At 34.1% G+C, this 19,560-nt stretch overlaps 1 protein-coding gene across 1 annotated transcript; it reads right to left on the bottom strand.

Annotated features, from left to right (window-relative positions):
• Positions 1-11,971: 11,971 nt before the first annotated feature.
• On the bottom strand, positions 11,972-18,307 carry LOC122611287 (transcription factor 25 homolog). Its single transcript, XM_043784289.1, has 4 exons — positions 18,007-18,307; positions 16,593-17,110; positions 13,403-14,308; positions 11,972-12,488 (listed from the first exon to the last, which is right to left on the bottom strand). The coding sequence occupies exons 1-4, from the start codon at positions 18,172-18,174 to the stop codon at positions 12,218-12,220; spliced, it is 1,863 nt and encodes a 620-aa protein (XP_043640224.1). The 5' UTR covers positions 18,175-18,307; the 3' UTR covers positions 11,972-12,217.
• Between the last annotated feature and the right edge of the window lie 1,253 nt (positions 18,308-19,560).

The raw sequence follows: 19,560 nt of genomic DNA, 5'->3' as shown, positions 1-19,560 counted from the left end.
ATTTTTAATAATGTAAAGAGTTAGACTTTTTAAATAGTAATATTGATAATAAATTTTTCAATACCTAATACAATAAAATATAATATATTATCACACCAACATAATAATATTACATAATATTATAATATAGTATTCATATATAGATGATTTAATAACAGTAAAAATAATAAATTATTTTTACATGTTTTTATTTATCAATTAATAACAAATTATTCGTCAATAATATATGATGAATCATGTATTTGTATAATTTTAGACATTCACTAAAAACAACGACACAAAATGTGTGAACTTGATGAAATCTATATGACCCCGTGATGTTTGTAGAATGAAAGGGTTGTGATTATGGATAAGGAGCTACGCATTACCGCACGATATGACGGTGATGGCGGCGACAATAAGTGGCGGCAGCGATAGCGGTGGCAGCGACGGGTGGTTGGGGCGATGGTAGCGACGTGTGGTTGGGGTAATAGTTGTGGTGAATGTAAAAGTAATTGATGTTAAATGAGTAATATCTATATCTATACTATCTTATAAAGCATTTTGTCCTTTTTTAAAATCTTAAAAGATGATTTGAACTACCTAAATTACTATTCTTCTTTATTCACTAATTTAAACATCTCTACCTAATATATCTATAATACCCTTAAATCTCAACAACTCATTTTTTTTCTCTCTCCTCAAATCTCTACCACTTATTTTTTTTCTCTCTACTCCATAAATCATTTTATTTATCTAATTTATTCAAAATCTTTTATCTAAAAAACCGTATATCGATAAATTATAAAAATTGATTGGGTGTTCTTAAAATTTCATGCTCTTTCATTAAAGATGTCATTCGATATACTTTCGATAAAATTTTAAATCCGAGTACGGAGTCTGTACGGCTAAGGCATTTGGCTATTACACTCTATGAGTTATCACCTCCTATGACCATCTCGTCGCTGCATTGCGCGGGTACTATTGCTCGTAACTATAAAAGGCTGAAGATTTATATTATAGATTATTTCATTAAAAATATTATTATACAAGTGATATTTAAATTAATGAATAAAAAATAAAGATAGGTGAATTAGATCGTTTACTTTTTTTAGAAATGGGGAGTAAATTGACAAATGTGTCTTTCTATATTTTGTTTAAATTAATTAAATAATATATCCATAAATTAAATGTTAAAGTGACGAATTAAAAATGATGAGATGTTGTATAAGTTGCTATGTTAATTTAGGAATTGATACTATATAATAATAATGTTGAGGTGGCAAAATAATCCTAAGTTGACAAAACCTAAACCAATAATAAGGTTATAAGGATAGTGATTTGTTACGATCGATTTGGATCCTCACAGCCCAACAAGAGTTTTGTAAGCACAAAGTACAGGCCGATTTAAAAACATTCCGAGGGTTCTTAATTCTTCTTCTTCCCATAATCATCCTAAACCAATAAGGTTATAAGGATAGGTGATCATCCTATGAGGAAGAAGAAATCGAGACTAGAAAAAAGTATGGCGGATCCTTTTTCACATCTACCCGACCCAATCGTCCATCATGTCATGTCCTTCCTAAGCAATCAAGAAATCACAAGAATTTCTGTCTTGTCCAAGAGATTCTTGTCCCTTTGGAGCTCGTATCCCGTCATTGAATTCGATCAAGCAATGTTTCTTCGATCCTGTCCCGGTATCAAAACATCATATAATAGTAACGGTTTTTCACCATCACATAAGCCATTCATCAACGATTTTATTAATCACATTCATACTTCAATGAGTCGACGAGGTAAAATGGATAGTGTCATATCTGAATTTAGGATCAAAGCCAATCTGTTAGGGATGTCGGATTTTGATAGTCGATTGGATCCGGTAATATTGATGGCACTCGAAAACGGGTTAGATGTATGGATGTTTACTTAGGGTATGGAATAAGGTACTCCTTGCCGCATAATTTTGCTTCCATATGGATTAAAGTTCTAAAGTTTTAAGGTTACTTAGGGTATGCAAATGCTTGAATATGGTAGAAGCGGATATTGACACACCACAAGTGGTTTCTTTCATGTATGAAGGGCGTGTTATCGAGCTTTGCAAGTTAGTTACCAAAAGCACTTGTAATGCAACCTTATCTATGTCACATTGGTTTTCTTACAACAAGGAAGCATACTATAGATGTAGGAATATGCTCTCATACTTTGGTCATTGCCACTCTTTGAAACTCATTTGCAGCTTTCGGCCGGTATGGTGTGTATATATATATATACTCCAACAATATAATGCATGTTTAATTTCTTTCTTTCTTTCTTGGGTACTATACATGCATGAATGATCACTACAAGAAAAATATCATTTAGCGACTTGATTAGCGACATATTTGAAGTTAGCGACAGACAAAACGATGTCAAGTGAGATGTCTCTAGAAAAAAGTCACAGATTTTTGCGTCATTAATATGTAAGACGCTAAAAGTGGCGACAATAATAGCGTTGTCTACATCGAGTCGCTAACTTTTATTTAGCGACATGACAATTATAACGGTAACCTTGTCGCTAATCTCAGACAAGTCACTATACATGACGCTAGATGTAACGCTAATTATAGCAAAAAATTTCACATTCCATATCATTTTTGATAATTATACAAATGAAGGATCTAATATTCGAATCGAAACTATTATAAATTACATAACAAGATATTTCATTTAACATCCAAAGTATAACTTCTACAAAAAAAAAAAGTAAACATCAAAAAGGATTTAACTTTAAACCAAAGACCTATTGTTTGGGTTTAAGTACATCTCGACATAAAAGGTTATAGCCTTCTTACACCACTTAAGTGACCACATATCCGTTTCTTGAGCATGACCTTTCCGGCTTTCATGAGCAAGTGCAACATGTGTAAACTGAAAAAATTAAGAAAAGCATTATAAATTAAAAGAAGAAAGGTAATGATATTGTATTTCTCTACAAACTCTCATGTGTGTAACTATAAATTTCAAATGAGAATAAAACAAAATGACAATTCGAAAAATGAAATAACCTGATAGATTGTGATGCACATTTAAGACGTACTTGGTAGTCACTGTTTTGTTCAAAACAAGGTAGCAAAATGCGATTTTTGAAACAAATTGGATTGATCCAAATGCTGCAAGAAGTGACTGCTCAAAGCTTATACAAGATTATAATAGGTATAAAATAAAACCGATTCATATCATATAGAACAAACTATACTAACTCACATCGGCTGGGTGATATCATTATAAAAAGGAAACCCAACACCACCAAAGCTAAAGCAAGACAGAGGGACTGCAAAGAAACAGAGTAACCGTAGAACAATATCAGCAAGAAACGAAATTTATAATATGATTTTATAAGCCTTCATAGTCTGTCTTATAATAGTGAACTCGGTGTCTGATGACAATACCTTACCAACGATTGTGATGTCGTCAAAAAATCAAATCCTTTGACAATGTCTCAAAGTTTGTTAGATATGAAATAAGAACCTGTGAATAAATTGAAAAATTATACTCACCGCAATGGCCTCAAGTCTTCCTTTGGGTTTTCAAAAAGCCATATCTCGAGATATGGAAACAATGCAATGCCCTTGCAGTATGTCAATTGCAATATCAATTGCATCCTACATAAGATCAATATTAAAATGTTAATTTACAAATAATGATAAAACTAATGATAATGTGAGAATGACATAAGATATTTATTAAGTGAGAGTCTTGACACACCAGCTGGCAGTTTTCTTTCAGCTTGTAGACAAACCTTTATGAGATCCTTATCATTTGCTACTACTGCAATTGCAAGAGAACCTACAGAAATACAAGTAAAAAAAAGTAATCACCTACAAATATATATAACAATTCACTAATAATCCACTCCAAATTCAATTACTAGTGATACCATGTTGTATAACATGACCAGACTTGAAAAGTACTCACTTTTCACAAATGACTAGTAATACCATCCTCAGACTTGCATTGCTTGAATCTCCATGCCCTGTCTTAAGAGCTTTTACAAAAATAGATCCATAAAATGCAGATGCACTCACACATTGTGGTATCTTGTATAAATATGTAGGCCAATTGCAGGAGGTTGTCGAGGTATGTGTGTGTTGTCCGGAAAATCATTCCTATATTAAGAGAAACATTACACAAATTATACAATTTTATATACTGTTATGATGGTTGTTTTCATTTGTAAATCTAGTCGTACCGTAAAGGTCTGGAGGCTGATCCATCATATAAGCTAGCAGCTTAACGCCTTTCAATTGTACTAACAAGTTTAGTAACAAGTTTTAAGAAGGGAAGTCAGAAGTATTATAATGCAATCAAGATTGACCATCATAATGCCCCAACTACATGTTTCTTGTACACATGAGAACTTTAAGTTCATTTAATGCATCCTCATAACTGATGTTCTTTTTCTAGGCAACATGAATATTACAACTCGAAGTATATTCGCAGATGATGCAATATGATACAAAACTTGGTTGCCATGAGAAGGCTGTTTTGGAAAGGCCAATATGTGCATATTGTAACATGGGTGTGATCTATAAGCTGTATGTAACACCCCAACAAGGCGGAATCATGCGGTATCACAAGAAAAGCACAGCACGACATGGGAATTATGTAGAGTAAACTAAATGCATAAAAGGATCAAGTAAATCCATACGAACCATTTAGTAGTGCAAGCAACCGGATCACATCTAAGCATAAACCCTAATCGGGAATAATGAATCACGGATCCAAGAAGTCCAAGTCCAAATCCAATTCTAGCAAAAACCAGGCAATCAATCATCCAATACATCTTTGAGCTAACCTGTCACCTGAAAAGTGTACTAACACGCGTCAACATAAAGTTGGTGAGTTCGTAGGGACAAGTAACAAGAAATAAGTGTGTCGGGATAACAACCATTAACGATACACGAGGATTAGGATACCTAATCACGTTCACACAAATCAACACAAGTCAACGTTTACGTTTAATAATAACGATAACCGGCATGACTTACATAATGAACAAGCATAAAATACGTTTCCTGGCACGTCTTACATAATGAATAATGCGTAGTAAACCGGCACGACTTACATATATTTCAAATGCGTAATATCACGGCACGACTTACATATATTTCAAATGCGTAATATCACGGCACGACTTACATATATTTCAAATGCGTAATATCAACGTTACGTTACAACTAAGTATTCATATTCAATATACCTGTTAAACAACATCGTTAACAACAAAATTATGCCACAAATCGTGGCCTTATCGTTATGCCCTTAACATGGACTTAATCGTTATCACAATCACAAATCTATAATACGTTAAGGGGGAAAATGTTATCATGCGAGATCCTATGTCCCGATCCTTATCAAAACGTTTTCCATCAATTAATAACACAATGCACATACACTTCTTACGATTCTAATTTCAAGGAATCATTGATGCTTATATATAGGGTCACCCGCAGCCTTCCCACCACATCTCCTATTCATTGAAAGTATAACCGTCTTCCATGTATGTACAACTACCCAAACCACAACAAGTATTCATAAACGAAAGCATAATAACCAAGCAACAAGTCAATACGTTAATCAAGAAATCAATCAATCGATTAAACGACAATAACAAGCACGTACACTTTTCAGCCCGAATCTCAATTGAGTAGGGAGGGTTTACGAAACTCACCTTAAGCAGCTACAACAAGTTAACATCACGCTAAGAATGTCCAACGGTCATCAGGGGTCCACAACCAAACTTCAACAACGATCACAACCTACTTTACAATATCAAAATATCACAAAGGCATCCCAACGGTAAAGTCTAACTAGTTAAACTACGCCACAATTTCCAAGGGTGATCTAAAAGTGATCCAAGAATGCTTAAACCATATGAAGAGTTTTAGTTAAATACGATTTAATGACTTAATTAGTACCAAATTTGACGTAGAAATCAAAGTGTTTAGGAATGTGTTTAATCAATTTTGTTGACCTTAAAATGATGATATAAGACTAATAAACAAGTTTTTGATCATTAAAAGTCGACCGATAACCGAACGCAAAACTTGAGGAAAGGACAGAAAAACTGCGGCCGCTCGCACGGTCGGCTGTGTGAGCGTCTGCAGTACAGGATAACTGGGCATGTTCTTAACAATAGCACAGCCACAAGCACGGAGCGACTGTCTGAGCGGCCGTGCTCGACCTGAACGGATTTTGACACAAAATTTGCTCATTTAGAAGTGAAATCAAAGCTCAATCTTTTAGCACAACTTATTACAAGCATAAACAAGCATAAATAACGACTCAAAACCAAAACCCACTCCATAAATCAAAAATCCCTCTTTGAAACCCTAGTTTTGACCTAAATGCTCAAGAACACTAATTTTGACTAAAACTTGTAAATAGCTAGTGATCCAAGACTTGTCTACATAAACAAGTAGTTTGAAGATGAAAAACACTTACCAAGTTCCTTGGACAATCAAATTCGGATTAGAGACTTTGAAGATGAAAAACTCCCTAAATGGAATTGGAAATCTTGAATCTTTGAAGATTATCTTTGTTAATGTACAAGTTACTAGTTAATTTGCTTATTATGATGATGAAGAAATCTGAAAATTAAAGGAGAAAAGGGGAAGAAAATGATGATATAGGGTGTTCTTGGATAATAGAGAGAAGGAAGAGAGAAGAGAAGAAAGAAATGAAAAGGGAAAGGAAAGGGGGGGGGAAGGAGTTGGGGGCCGGCCTATAGAGGTCCAAAAGTGGCTCCCGCTCCGCTAATTTCGACAAATAGCTATTCGTTACCCATTTAAACGCTAAAACGAGACTGTAAACATAATCTAACTCAACGTTACGTTAAAACATGTCAAAACGTTCCGGAATTTATCATTTAATCATACCTTAAATTTCGTTTCGTTACAAGTCAACATAGGTCAAAAGTCGCGAATGTTACACTGTAGCAAACAAATTGAGCAAACAACTTAACTACAAACTAATAAACTAACGTCGAAACTAGCCAGCTAACAAGTACCAAATTTATACTCAGCAGAAAAACCAAGCAGCAATAGCGAGCAGTTAGTGTCAATCACAAACCTCATGGATATCGAAACAAACGCATAATACAATATCAAACAGTCTCAGCCAAACATCACAAACCTCATGGATATCAAAACAAACGCATAATACAGTATCAAAGTATCAAACAGTCTTAGCCAAACATCAACATATACTATATTTCATTTAGACATTTGATCGAACAGTTAGTGTGCATTCTAAACAAGTTTCTTCATTATGCAGACTTTTCAATTTTATACCTAACTTAAGGTATCCAAGCTATATACATACATATATATATATACATAAATTCAGATATCAATCAAATAAATAAATAATCTCATATATATAAACCAGAATATGTCATAACTCACACAATAAAGCAAATAGATAGAGATTATAAACTCACACCTTATTAATAGTCTGACGACCGACTGGTTAGAAACGAAGAATGGCGGACGTGTGGCAGCGATTATGGCGGAGGTACTACCGAGATGACAACCGATATACGCCGGAGATATGGCAGATAGACGACGCCGATTATGGCGAAACCCTAGAAATTAGTGGTGTGAAATTTGGAAAGTAATTGAAAAGAGAAAAATGAAGGTTTGTGAAATTGGTGAAGTTTAACGAATGTTTTATAATACTGTTCGGAAATTAGTGTCTGGTGGAGCTGCGATCTATGAGATTTTATTGATGATGATGAGTTAGATCTGCCATTTTAAGTGACGTGTTTGGTTTGGTTTGGTGAAAGGTTTGAGCACAAGGTATTGACCATGATATTAACTTCTTTTTTTTTTTTTTTAAATATGGAAATAGAAAAGTTTGTTTTTTTTTTTTCATTAGGCAAAAACAACAAAAATTGCTATGGTAAGTTTATAGAAATATTTTTTCGATTTACATCAAATTATTAATAAGACATTATAAAACAAGCGACACCATTAGCGACAAATTTATAAAAAGACGCAAATTAACGACATCATTAGTGATGTGGATCCATAAGTCGCAATACTAGCGACGACGTTAGCCATGTGTTCAAAGACATCGTAAAATAGCGTCTTAATTTGCTACAACATTTGCGACATCGTAAACTAGGAACATTTTGCGACTCGGTTTTCGACTTGAGTTGCGACGATCAAAACAAAGGTGACGCTAAACGAGTCTTTACTTGAGTCACAAAATAGCGTCTTTTAATAGTGTGTCGCTAAGTTTGTCTTTAAATGATGGTTTTCTTGTAGTCGATAAAGTTGATCATCATGCATATTTTAGTTTTTGCTTGAAAGTTGATAATCATCATGCATATCTATACTATATTATAAAGCAGATTCCTTTCAGATTTTCAACATTGAGTTAAAATTTTCAATATTGATTTTATGTACATCTCCAAAATACCCCTCTCATCTATTCTATATTTATCTAAAATAACCATAATACCGTTTCTCTCTCCTCAAATCTCAACCAATCATCTTTTTTCTCTCTCCTCCATAAATCATTTATTCCTCCAATTCATTTAAAATCTTTTATCTCAAAAATCTTACGTCGATAAATTATAAAAATTGTATGAGTGTTCTTAAAATTTCATGCTCTTTCATTAGAGATGCCATTCGATATACTTTCGACGAATTTTTAAATCCGAGGGCGGAGGGCGTAGACATTTGACTATCACACTCTCTGACCTAGCTGTCACCCCCACCATCTCACCGCCACAACGCGCGGGTACTTACTCTCGATCTTGTAAATCATCATGCATATTTTGCTGCCTGTCTAAGAAATCTTTTTAGCTAGCTAATTAAAGAAATTTTTTTTATGATGTCTTATATTTAATTAAAAGGATTTAATCGTACCGGAAGAATTAAGGGAGGAATTAGTTTCTCCTCTGTATGATATGCAACACATGGAGATACAAATTGAAACACTACAGAAGATAGATTGGGATCTCGTGGATAGCTTGCTATGGCTTTCACCTCTTCCAGACACTCTACGTCTCTACGTATATTTTCTAATCGTACTTTCCTTCAAATGATTATAAAGGTATATATCCTTTATTCTTTCTATCAGTTTTGATCTTTCATTAGTTCGGTCATCTTGTTAGTAATTAAAACCGGTTCAATGTTCTTATTTTTTAGACTTAATTGGTGAATTTGACTCAGTATTTGATCATATTTGCTAGTTTGGAAAATAATTACAAATTTTAGCTTGGTACATAAACTTGACATCTGATCGTTTACTTTTCAAAATAAATTGCTACAATATTGCAGTTTGAGTACGAGGAAAAGCTTGGAGATCATGAGGAAGAAGATAAAGACCCATTTTGTTGCATTAAAAAACCTATAAAATGCTGGAAGCATAGTTTAACAAGGGTGGAGGTTCATAGCAGTGATGCGTCCCCGAAGAATGGATCAACCGAATTGCAAAGGTATTTCAATGCAAAGACGAAGATGCCGGTTTGCTTCGTTTCAGCATAATAGGCCAGTTTGGATCTTGTCGATCGGACATATTTTACCATCACCTGCACAACTTATTGATAATAATAAATGGAGCTTCTTCCATTTCAGATTACATTAAACTGCTATCTCATAAGAAAATGTTTATTTTTTACTTTAGTTTACCATTTTTTTTTTTTTATGTTCTTCAATAAATATTATAGACTCTTATTTTGATGTAGATATAAGGTTACATGTAACCTTATTTACAAGAATCGTTTATCAACTCATTTGAAGATTAGGCAGTGGAGGAGCTATGTGGTTGTCAGGGGTGGCCATGGCATAATTTTCATAAACCTCTATATTTCTAGGCTATTTGTATGTATTTATTCAGTTTTAAGGTAATTGGCAAACCCAGACTAGTGTAATTGAATTTTGTAGTTTAGTTTTATATTTATTAGTATCATGAAAACTGTTCGGCAACTCCAGAACAAAAATCCTGGCTCCGCTGCTAAGATTAGGAATTCGGTTTTGGTGTTTAATTTGTTAAATCCAAATGTATTTATGGTTGCTCCAAATGATCCAAATAGCAGTTTGAATTACTGCATCGTGCTTTTGTGCTTGATTTCTTTTTTTTGGAAAACAACGGATTTTTCCCAAATCTCATTGCAAAGCTTACAAGCTGGCAGAATATGGCAGCAAAACACGGGTTTCAGAAACTTTTACCATTAAAAAGCTTCAATCTAGCTTTTTCGAACTCGGGTTAATTACTGGTTTGCAAAATCATTTGTTGACCTCCGAGCTTTACAAGGTCCTCGGTTTCGGATTAAATGGTTTGGCCCGGTTTTTTCGGTTTCGGATCAAGCGCTTTGGTCCGGTTTTTCGGTTTTTGGTTCTTTTCTTACACCCTTACCGGAGGCATAATTATAAGATTGTGGAGATTCATACCAGTGATGCATCTCCCAAAAATGGATAAACCGAATTGCTGAAATATATATTTTTTCAAAGTCGGCTATGTCAGATTGCGTTGTTTTAGCATAAGTGTGGATTGAGGTGAAGATTTCAACTAGTTTTAGGATTTGGATCTTTTAATGTCAGCGTCATTTCCTATTTGATGTTATGAAGTTGACGGCGTGGCCCGGACTAATTTGAGATAAAAGAGTAATGGTTTGGTATTTTGAGATACAAAACCTTCAGACTAAATCAGGTTTTTTATTTACGCCAAAGGCTATCTATCATGAGAGGCAAACAGATCGTGTTTTGCTTTATGCAAGTGTTGAGTTCAATTCTCATGGCACGTGCTTCGTATCCTGATGATTCATTATTATATATACTAAAAAGCATGAATCGGTTTGCGTGCGTCACACATTTTCAATACTTTTAGTCCCTGTCGTTAAATTTGTCGTAGCAATGGTTCTCATTAACTAACGGCTGTTAATTTTTTCCTGCAATTATAGTCCCTGTCGTTAAATTTGTTACAACAATGGTCCCTATCAGCTAACTCTAACCTTTTAACTTTAGGTTTCTTAATATTTGCCACATAACTTTAACCTTTTAACTTTTGTCACATAACTTTAATTTCTTTTACTTTTAGCACAAAAGTTTGCTTTTATTTAGTTTTTAAACATATGTTTTTCTAACTTTTGCCACGAAAGTTTCATTTTTTTACTTTTTATGACGGAAACTTTTAACTTTTAACTTTATTTCACTTAAATTTAATTTCTTTTATTTTTGGCACGAAAGCTTTGTTTTATTTAGTTTTTAAACTTTTATTTTTCTAATTTCTTCCACGAAAATTCATTCTTTTTATTTTTTATCACAGAAACTTTTAAACTTTTATTTTTTGTCACATAACTTTTATTTCTTTTATTTCTTGCACGAAAATTTTGTGTTATTTACTTTTTATACATTTGTTTTTCTAACTTTTGTCACGAAAGTTTCATTCTCTTTACTTTTTATCACATAAATTTACGAAGTTTTCGTCATTTTACTTTTTGCCACATCACTTTTATTTTTTCTACTTTTCACACAAAGTTTTGTTCTATTTACCTTTTATACTTTTATTCTTTTAACTTCAGCCACCAACGTTTCATTTTTCTTTACTTGTTATCACATAACTTTTTAACTTTTCCCACAAAAATTTCATTTTATATAATTCTCCACATGTTTATATGTCACGTAATGTCTCCCGGGGCAACACCTGGGAAAAAAAAACTAGTTATATACCAATTAGACTTACTTTTATTCAAACAAATAGGAGGTGAGGTCTCTGATGTTGGGTGTTGGGGTGGGGATGATGCAAGATCAAGAGTGGTATGAGTCCGTCATGAGATGGAGAATGTGTATGGAATCAGCTGGGTGGTTCTGGTATACATGATGCTATTGTTAGGATTAAAACAAAAATTCCAGCTCAATAGTGTGTCAGATGCTGATTTTTGTGGTGGAAAAAACATCTGACATTTTATCAAGCAGAATTACACAAATAAGAAATAACAAAATAGAAAAAAGGTGGTTATCTTTGAACATAACCTGCTGAGAAATTTGTGAATACAAAGATCTGAAAGTATTAAACAGTAACTAAATGGCTAAGGAAATAGTGGATACATAGGGTAGCTCCTTAAAATCTGAATGTTTGTGCATATGCATCGAAAATGAGGTGTAAAACTGCATTGTAAAAGACAATAATCTCACCAAAAGAAAGGTTACTATCAACCAGTAATAGTAACACTCTGAAAAGAGAATGTTTAATCTTCATGGTCTCGTGCCATACCATTTTCTTGCTCGTTTTCTCTTGGTCCATAATCAACCCATGGAAGCATCGACTCTAACAGGACCGCCATTGCATTTCGGTTTTCAACTTGCCGAGGAGCGCGTGCAACACCACCACGATTTTCTTGGTTGTGACCCGCAGCATTATGCATCTCTGCCGCTCTTGGATCATTCATAAAGTTTCGCAAATTCTCTGGGATAGTTGATATAGTATCCGAGAAATCGGATAACTCCAATTTTGAATACCTGCAACATAATCATCACTTTAGGGCTGCTCATCAGTCAAAACCGGACTGAACCAGACCAAAATACAGATATATGAAACCAGTAACTGAACCGATCTGGTGGCTGGCTATCACACTGGTTAAGTTTCAATCAGTTTCGGTACCATAATGGACTGTAAACTGAATACAAACTTATGGTTTTTAAAATTTTAAAAAGATAAATACAGGAGTATACGGAAATGTTATAAACTTGTATTCTTTTTTTTAAGAAGGAACTGGTTTAGTCCCAGATCCAGACTGGAAGAAACAGAAAAACAGCCTTTTTAACTCTACAGACAGGCATTTGCCCATGATATAACCACTATTGGTCTAAACTGGTCATAGCTTGGTTCTCCGGTTACAGGATTTTCGGTCCAGGACATAATCTTCATCTGGAGTCTTTGATCATATAGCATCACAAATGTAAGTTTTTAGAGATGTATCATATGTTTTGGGTAAAGGTGGCAAAACAGGCAGTGTGGGTTGACCCAAGAAAACTATTTTTGTTCCTTTTTATTTTTTTTCATATTTTATGAATAATTGATGGGTTAAACATGATTACGAAAACTAACAATTACAATAATCTAATCTAGTTGTTTACTCGTAAGCATTTAAATACACTTTTAGGTCACATACCAGTATACCACTCATTTGATCTGTTACATATTTAACCAATTTTTAAAAGTTTTACCCATTTGACCACTTACGAGGTAAAATTTAGCCCGACTGAACCCATTTCAACGTAAATAGGTTGAAACTGCTGCCTCTAACCCCCCCCCCCCCCCCCCCCCCCCAACCAAAATAAAAAATAAAAAAAACTGCTGCATCTAATTTGGGGACAAAGACAACAACAGAAGTCAAGAATTAGAAATTCAATTTTTAAGACTGCACACTCACTCGTTCTTGTTGGATGCAAACGCTTCTTTTCTGACACATGCCCAATCCCTAGCTTCACTTTGACTATTTTCCATCTTTTCAATTACCAATAATGCTGTATCTTTTAGAAAGTTATGCAGCTCAGGGAGTCTCCATACGATATAACTCATTTCAACATATATACTAGTCAGATGATTTAACGATGCACTTCCTGTATCATCTGTTCTGAAGAAACTACTGCTGATTATTTTTGACCAAACATGCTCTTTTAAAGGAACTTTGTCCACCAACTTCCTTAAAACTGCAGGGTGAAGCATTAATGCCTGTTTCAAGAGATCACTTGAAGTAGCTTTCCCTGTTTCTTTCAGGTTCTCTTCACGTTCAAGATAAAACCGACAAACTGCAAGTGAATATGAAAAGTTCGGATATAACCAGATTGAAGTATCACTATTATATTCTTCAGAAAACCGCTCTAACCATTTGTACTCCCCTGCTCTCAATGAGAAATAATCAATGCAAAACAAAGCACCCACTGGGTCATCTGAGTCTAGAGAGATTAATAGTTTGCATATTTCAAGAGCAGATCGGTGACAGCCACGTTTATCCATGTTTTTCATGTAAGCAAACAGTATAGGGAATAGCTTCTTATTTATCTCATGTTCATTCTTCAATCGACAATTACCCTCAAAAGGATTAAACAAAGGATGCCATGCACATTCAAAGGCATATAGTGATTTTGCAATTGCATCTGCTGACATTTGAAGTTCACCAGTAACTTTGAAGGAATTGGCTAGAGTATGGAGTGACTCTATATGATAAGGATAATGTAACAGAACCTGTGCTATTCGGGCTACTCCATTTTGATGGTCTGCTTGAGCTTCTTCAAAAAGTCTTTGAGCCAGCTTGTAGCTAGGTGAACACACATACCTAATTGAAGTGACACCAAAATAAAGGTCAGATAGTATGATTGGAATTCTAAAGATACCCTAAAGTTACTATTTTCATATCTCCCGATAAAAGGCTTTTAGGTATTTATACAAAATAATTATAAGTAGTAGTACTGTAGTAGTAGTAGTAGTAATAATAATAATAATAATAACAACAACAAATAACAATAATAATAATAACAATAATAATGATAATAATGACAATGACAATAACAATAATTATAACAGAAATGAAAGATGACAATAACAATAATATAACTTCCAACCAACACAAATTATGGGAGAATCGAGTGGCTAATTCTAATATTACTGTCAAATCTAAAAGTGACATAATATTAAACGTATATAGGTTCTAAAAGGACATAGCTGCTAGGCATATCATTTGGGGCATTTTCCTCTCCAGGTTACCCACACTGTATAAAGCCAGGGCTTTAAGAAGTCATCTCCAAAAAATTATGATGAAGACAATAAGGAATAGAACATAGATCCAAAGAACTAGGTGCTAGCTAGAAATTATTGTTGCTTAGAAATATTATAAATTTATTAATCAGTCTATACAATATGCTAACAAAAGTATGGTAATATTAAATTTCATTACGATACGAACCCATCCCACACTAGCCCCGCATCCAGCTATAAGATAGGTGTAAAACTCGCTCCAAAAAGCCAGCTCAAAGAAGAAGCGAACACCTAGACTTATAAGCCCCGAACCAAACCCATACTTGGCCGATATGGGATAGTAATTATATCTCACGCTTTGAAGCTATGTTGGTCATGATTGGCACCCTTATTTTTTCAAGTCCAAGCAACCACTCCATAGACCACCGATCCGAGTGATGGAACCTCAAAAGGTAAAGCCAGCTCTGATACCAATTGATATGAACCTATCTCATACTAGGCCCACATCAAACCATAAGCTAGGTGTAGAACTCACTCCAAAAAGCCAGCTCAAAAGAGGAGGGGACACCAAAAAATTAGCCCCCAACCAATCCCTTACTTGTCGATGTGGGATCGTAACACATTACTACAAATAAAGAGGATTTCTAGAAGTTATTATAATTTTTAGTGGACTCGTGGTCTAACTCATAACTCACAAGGTAAGATGGTCATCCAACTCATGGTGAAACAAGTATCTTGGGCTCTTGGCAAATAACTATTTCTTTTCCATCTATTTCCCATAAATTATCTCCATCTGTGTCCAGATTGCTCTCAGAGGGTTCTTTACTTATCCATCTGAAAGAATAAACAGATCTCATGTCCTCAGCCATAACTTTGTTTGTCCTGTCCTCAAAGAAACTAAGATTCACTAAGAGGGATATACATGATACCGTTTACCATGTTAATTAGTTAATATGTTTACACTTCAAAGTTAGAGCTTTTAACCTCCAACTCCATTTGGCCATTCAACTTTTTCATGTGCTGCGTCCCTTAAATGATATATGAAAAAGAAAAGAAGAGAAGAGAGGCAATAGTGTCTCCCGTTCGATTCGTGCAACAACAAATAAAGACAGGACCAAGAAAGTGCAGATATGAAAATGGGGATCAATGTTATAAAGTAAGAGAACCTACGCATTTAACCTCACTCTATGGATGATAGTAAAAAGAATCATCTTAAGACATGTTGACAGGTGTTGATCCCCAAATGACAAATATAACTCCCATTGAATAAATTATAGTGGGTTCACGTAGGTTTGCATATACGGAAAAACTAAATTGTCTCTAGTACTGATATAATGCAATGCAACAAATACACACACACAGAAACATATTTGACGATGAAGTTAAGCTACAGTTACTCATGAATTTGCATATGATAAAGAAAATCAAGATAAGCTCTAGCAAGAATTTTCAAGAAAATCCAACATAAGGCAAAGTAAGTGCTTAAAGAAAGAAAGGCAATAAGCTCTCATCGCTAATACTTATTTTTTATTTAATTCCAATAGTATTACTCTATCATTTCTTCTTTATAATATAAGTACTATATTTTGTTAGCAAGTTGTCTGTTTCGACTTAGTCTGTATTGAACGCTAAAATAATCTATATAATGTGAAGGCTGGATAACTTAACGTTGATAGGCTAAATAGTCTGTCTGTTTACAAGTAGTTTGCTGTCAGTGTAGCCCTAAATGCTAAACAGAATTATTGGTACAAGTATTTTCCCTTTATAAAGATAGAAAAACTATATCCATGTATCTTCACTGCCTTTATTAACATGCATACATATATCATTGAAAATAGCTGATAGTTATTGCACATACAACTTACTTGAAGTAGTTGCATCCATTTTTGGTTTCGATAAGCTCCATGGAAAGAGAGCCATCCCACCGAGGCCAATGGTCAGAAGGAGAAACAAGAATTGACTTCTTATGGGTGTGGCTAACACGTCTCCCTTGGCGACCCTGTCTAGAACTTCCAGGTTGATTATTTTTTTCAATCGAACCAACAACTTTTGAACCAAATATCCTCCGGAGCTCATTTTCTCCATTAAGAAACCTTGGATCCATTTGCAATATGTTTGTTTTGCATACTTTCCCATTTTCTGATTTCTTTTCGGAAGGTTGGCTTTGATTAGCAGATGAATTAACTACTATAGATAACTCTTCTAATATGTGGTCCAAGGAGTTTGTGTCATCCGTACTAGAAGCTACCTCTTTATTTTTCTTCTTGTTCTTTTTCTTTGATTTCTTACTTGTCGACGTGACAAGGGTAGCAGTACTTTTCTTAGCATTCACTTCAGTTTTTACTGTAGTAGCAGCTGTATCGACATCACTAGAGTCATCCTCCTGCAATTAAGAATTTAATTTTAAAAAAAAAATCATAAGAATATAGCTACTTCTGTCCGGCACCAATGACCGTGTAGGACAATGTTGTTACAGATTATATCTCATGTAGCCAGCATAGTTACGTTATTTTATGTTCAAGATTAGACAGTGGTTTCTATATCCTACGATAAGGGACTAAGATGATCATCAGCTATAAGAATCTTCATCAAAAAAGGCAGTGACTAATATCTCAAAAACTAAGGATAAACATACTTTCTGCAATGTGCCAATGTTACCCAAGTTACCTACTGGCATACCGCAAAGGCAAAAAACTTAAAAGCATACTTATACTTATAACCTTAGCTTTACACTTACACTCAATTAACCATCATTTACCCTTAAAACTAGAAACTTTATATACTGCTAGCGTTATGTATAATTTTTCCTAAAAATTATTCATGAAAACCTAAAAACGTATTTACGTTTATTCTAATCAGACAATAAGCTACTAACAACCTGATACAGCAACTAAATTGAACATAAAATTTGTTTCTTTGCATACCGATATTAGTATTTGTGGTAAACTGCGGACGTTGCACTTCTCGCTCACACATCATTAAAGTCAGACATGATAATACTAATACATAAAAACAAAGAGTAGCAGATATAACAACAAATAACAAACCTATCCAAAAAATAGATCAATATTATAAAAAAAAATATTAACTAAGTAACCATATTAATTAACTAAGCAGTCGCTCAAAAAAAAAAGAAAAAGAAAAACAACTAAGTAAGTAAATAGGGTACAACAATTAGTAATAAGCTAACCCTATTAATTAAAAAGATTCAGTAACTAGTAAAAAGAATAATACTCTATGGTTAATTATTTTAAAGAAATAAGAAAAAAAGATTGGGACCTGTTGTTGGTCTGAATCGTTAAGAAGATCAAAAGGATTAGTAAAAGGGCGAGTGGGCGATTCAGACTCGGACTCAGACTCATCATCGGTTTTTGGCAAATTGGTGTCAGCTGCTGCTGATGATGATTCTTGTTCTTTTAGGGCTTTCTTCAAGGCTCTAGCTGACATCTTTCAATTAAATTTTATTTTTAACTAATTCTTATTGATTTTGATTCTGATTCACTGCTGCAGATTACGAGTATATGTATATGTGTATGTTTAAGCTCAATGTGTGAATTTTAGGCCTTCTTTTTTTTTTATTTTTCTTACAAATTTTGTTACAGGCGAGGAATATGAGGGGCTGTTAGTTATTAATATTTTCAAGTAAATATTATGTTTCTTTAAATTTGTCCAAATACGGAAAATGATTAATTTTCTTAATAAAATAAAAATTCTCATTATTGGATTATGATATGTGAAAAAATAAAAGGACAATATTAGGAAAGAGAATTAGTAGATACCGCATGTCACTTTCTTAAAGTGTTAGGAGGATTTTTAGGCTATTTTGTTACAAGAATTATTCATTTTCCAATTTTAAGTAACACAAAATTTATGTAAATTGGACATGAATACATACAAAAATATCCATTTTTTAAAATCAAAATACATTTAACAAAAACCCTAACTTGCCTATACATTTACACCTTAAATCTTTATCTTACCAATTTACACTTTAAGCTTTTATCTGTTAAAATATTTTCAATATCACATTTACATCAACCCTACACCACTCGACACCGCCACCACCACAAATAGTCGTCGAAATTACCACTAGACTGTCATTTCGGCCATCACCGACCGCATTGCGCTATTAATCATGTGTAACTAACACCAACTATTCATAGACATCCTTATAAAATTCAAAAACGATTGTCAAGATGCTCACCATATAGGGATGTGTACATGTCCAAAACCGGCCCGATACGTATAAACCCGTGACCCGCATATGCAACGAAACAGGAACCGTGACCTGACCGTTACCCTTTTAGGCGGTTCGGTCTTGGCTGAATTCGGTCATGTTTCGATTTGTTTCTCGGGCTTAAGAGACTTTTGTTCATTCACGCGTCAAAAACAACGGGTCCGACCCGGCCCGATCCGAAACCCGGAATTACACCAAAACAAGAACCGTGACCCGGCCTAATACCCTGTCGGGCGGGTCAATACGGGTCACGAGTTATCGGGTCAATTGCAAAATCCCTACTTGCATGTTTATTTTTTTTTCCGGTATAATACTCTTTTCTTCTCAAACACACGTACTATCCGCAAGTTATTAAAAGGAAATGCTAATAATAATATTCAAAAGTCATATTTTGGGATGGGGATCGGAGTTATACGATAGATGACATTTTATTAATTGTGTAATAATCTTCGATTCTGCTAATAATGGATCAAATAACCGTTTTCTAATTCTAACCAAACCCGAGTAGCTATTTAATTAAGCAATCGATGAGGCTTTTGATATAATTTGCATACAAAAAAGTACTACTACTACTAATAATAATAATAATAAAATTC

Source organism: Erigeron canadensis, chromosome 8, assembly GCF_010389155.1.
Source record: "Erigeron canadensis isolate Cc75 chromosome 8, C_canadensis_v1, whole genome shotgun sequence".
Classification (NCBI taxonomy): Eukaryota; Viridiplantae; Streptophyta; class Magnoliopsida; order Asterales; family Asteraceae; genus Erigeron; species Erigeron canadensis.
Note: the sequence above shows the minus strand (reverse complement) of the source record. Positions and strands in the feature narration are given on the sequence as shown.

Bases quoted from the DNA above. Each gene is read 5' to 3' on its own strand.
- LOC122611287 (XM_043784289.1), bottom strand. From the start codon at position 18,174: ATGTCAGCTAGAGCCTTGAAGAAAGCCCTAAAAGAACAAGAATCATCA. The intron at 14,309-16,592 runs GTAAGTTGTATG...CACTTCAATTAG, and splicing joins AATGGATGCAACTACTTCAA to GTATGTGTGTTCACCTAGCT. The intron at 12,489-13,402 runs GTGAGTGTGCAG...ATTATGTTGCAG, and splicing joins TTTGCATCCAACAAGAACGA to GTATTCAAAATTGGAGTTAT.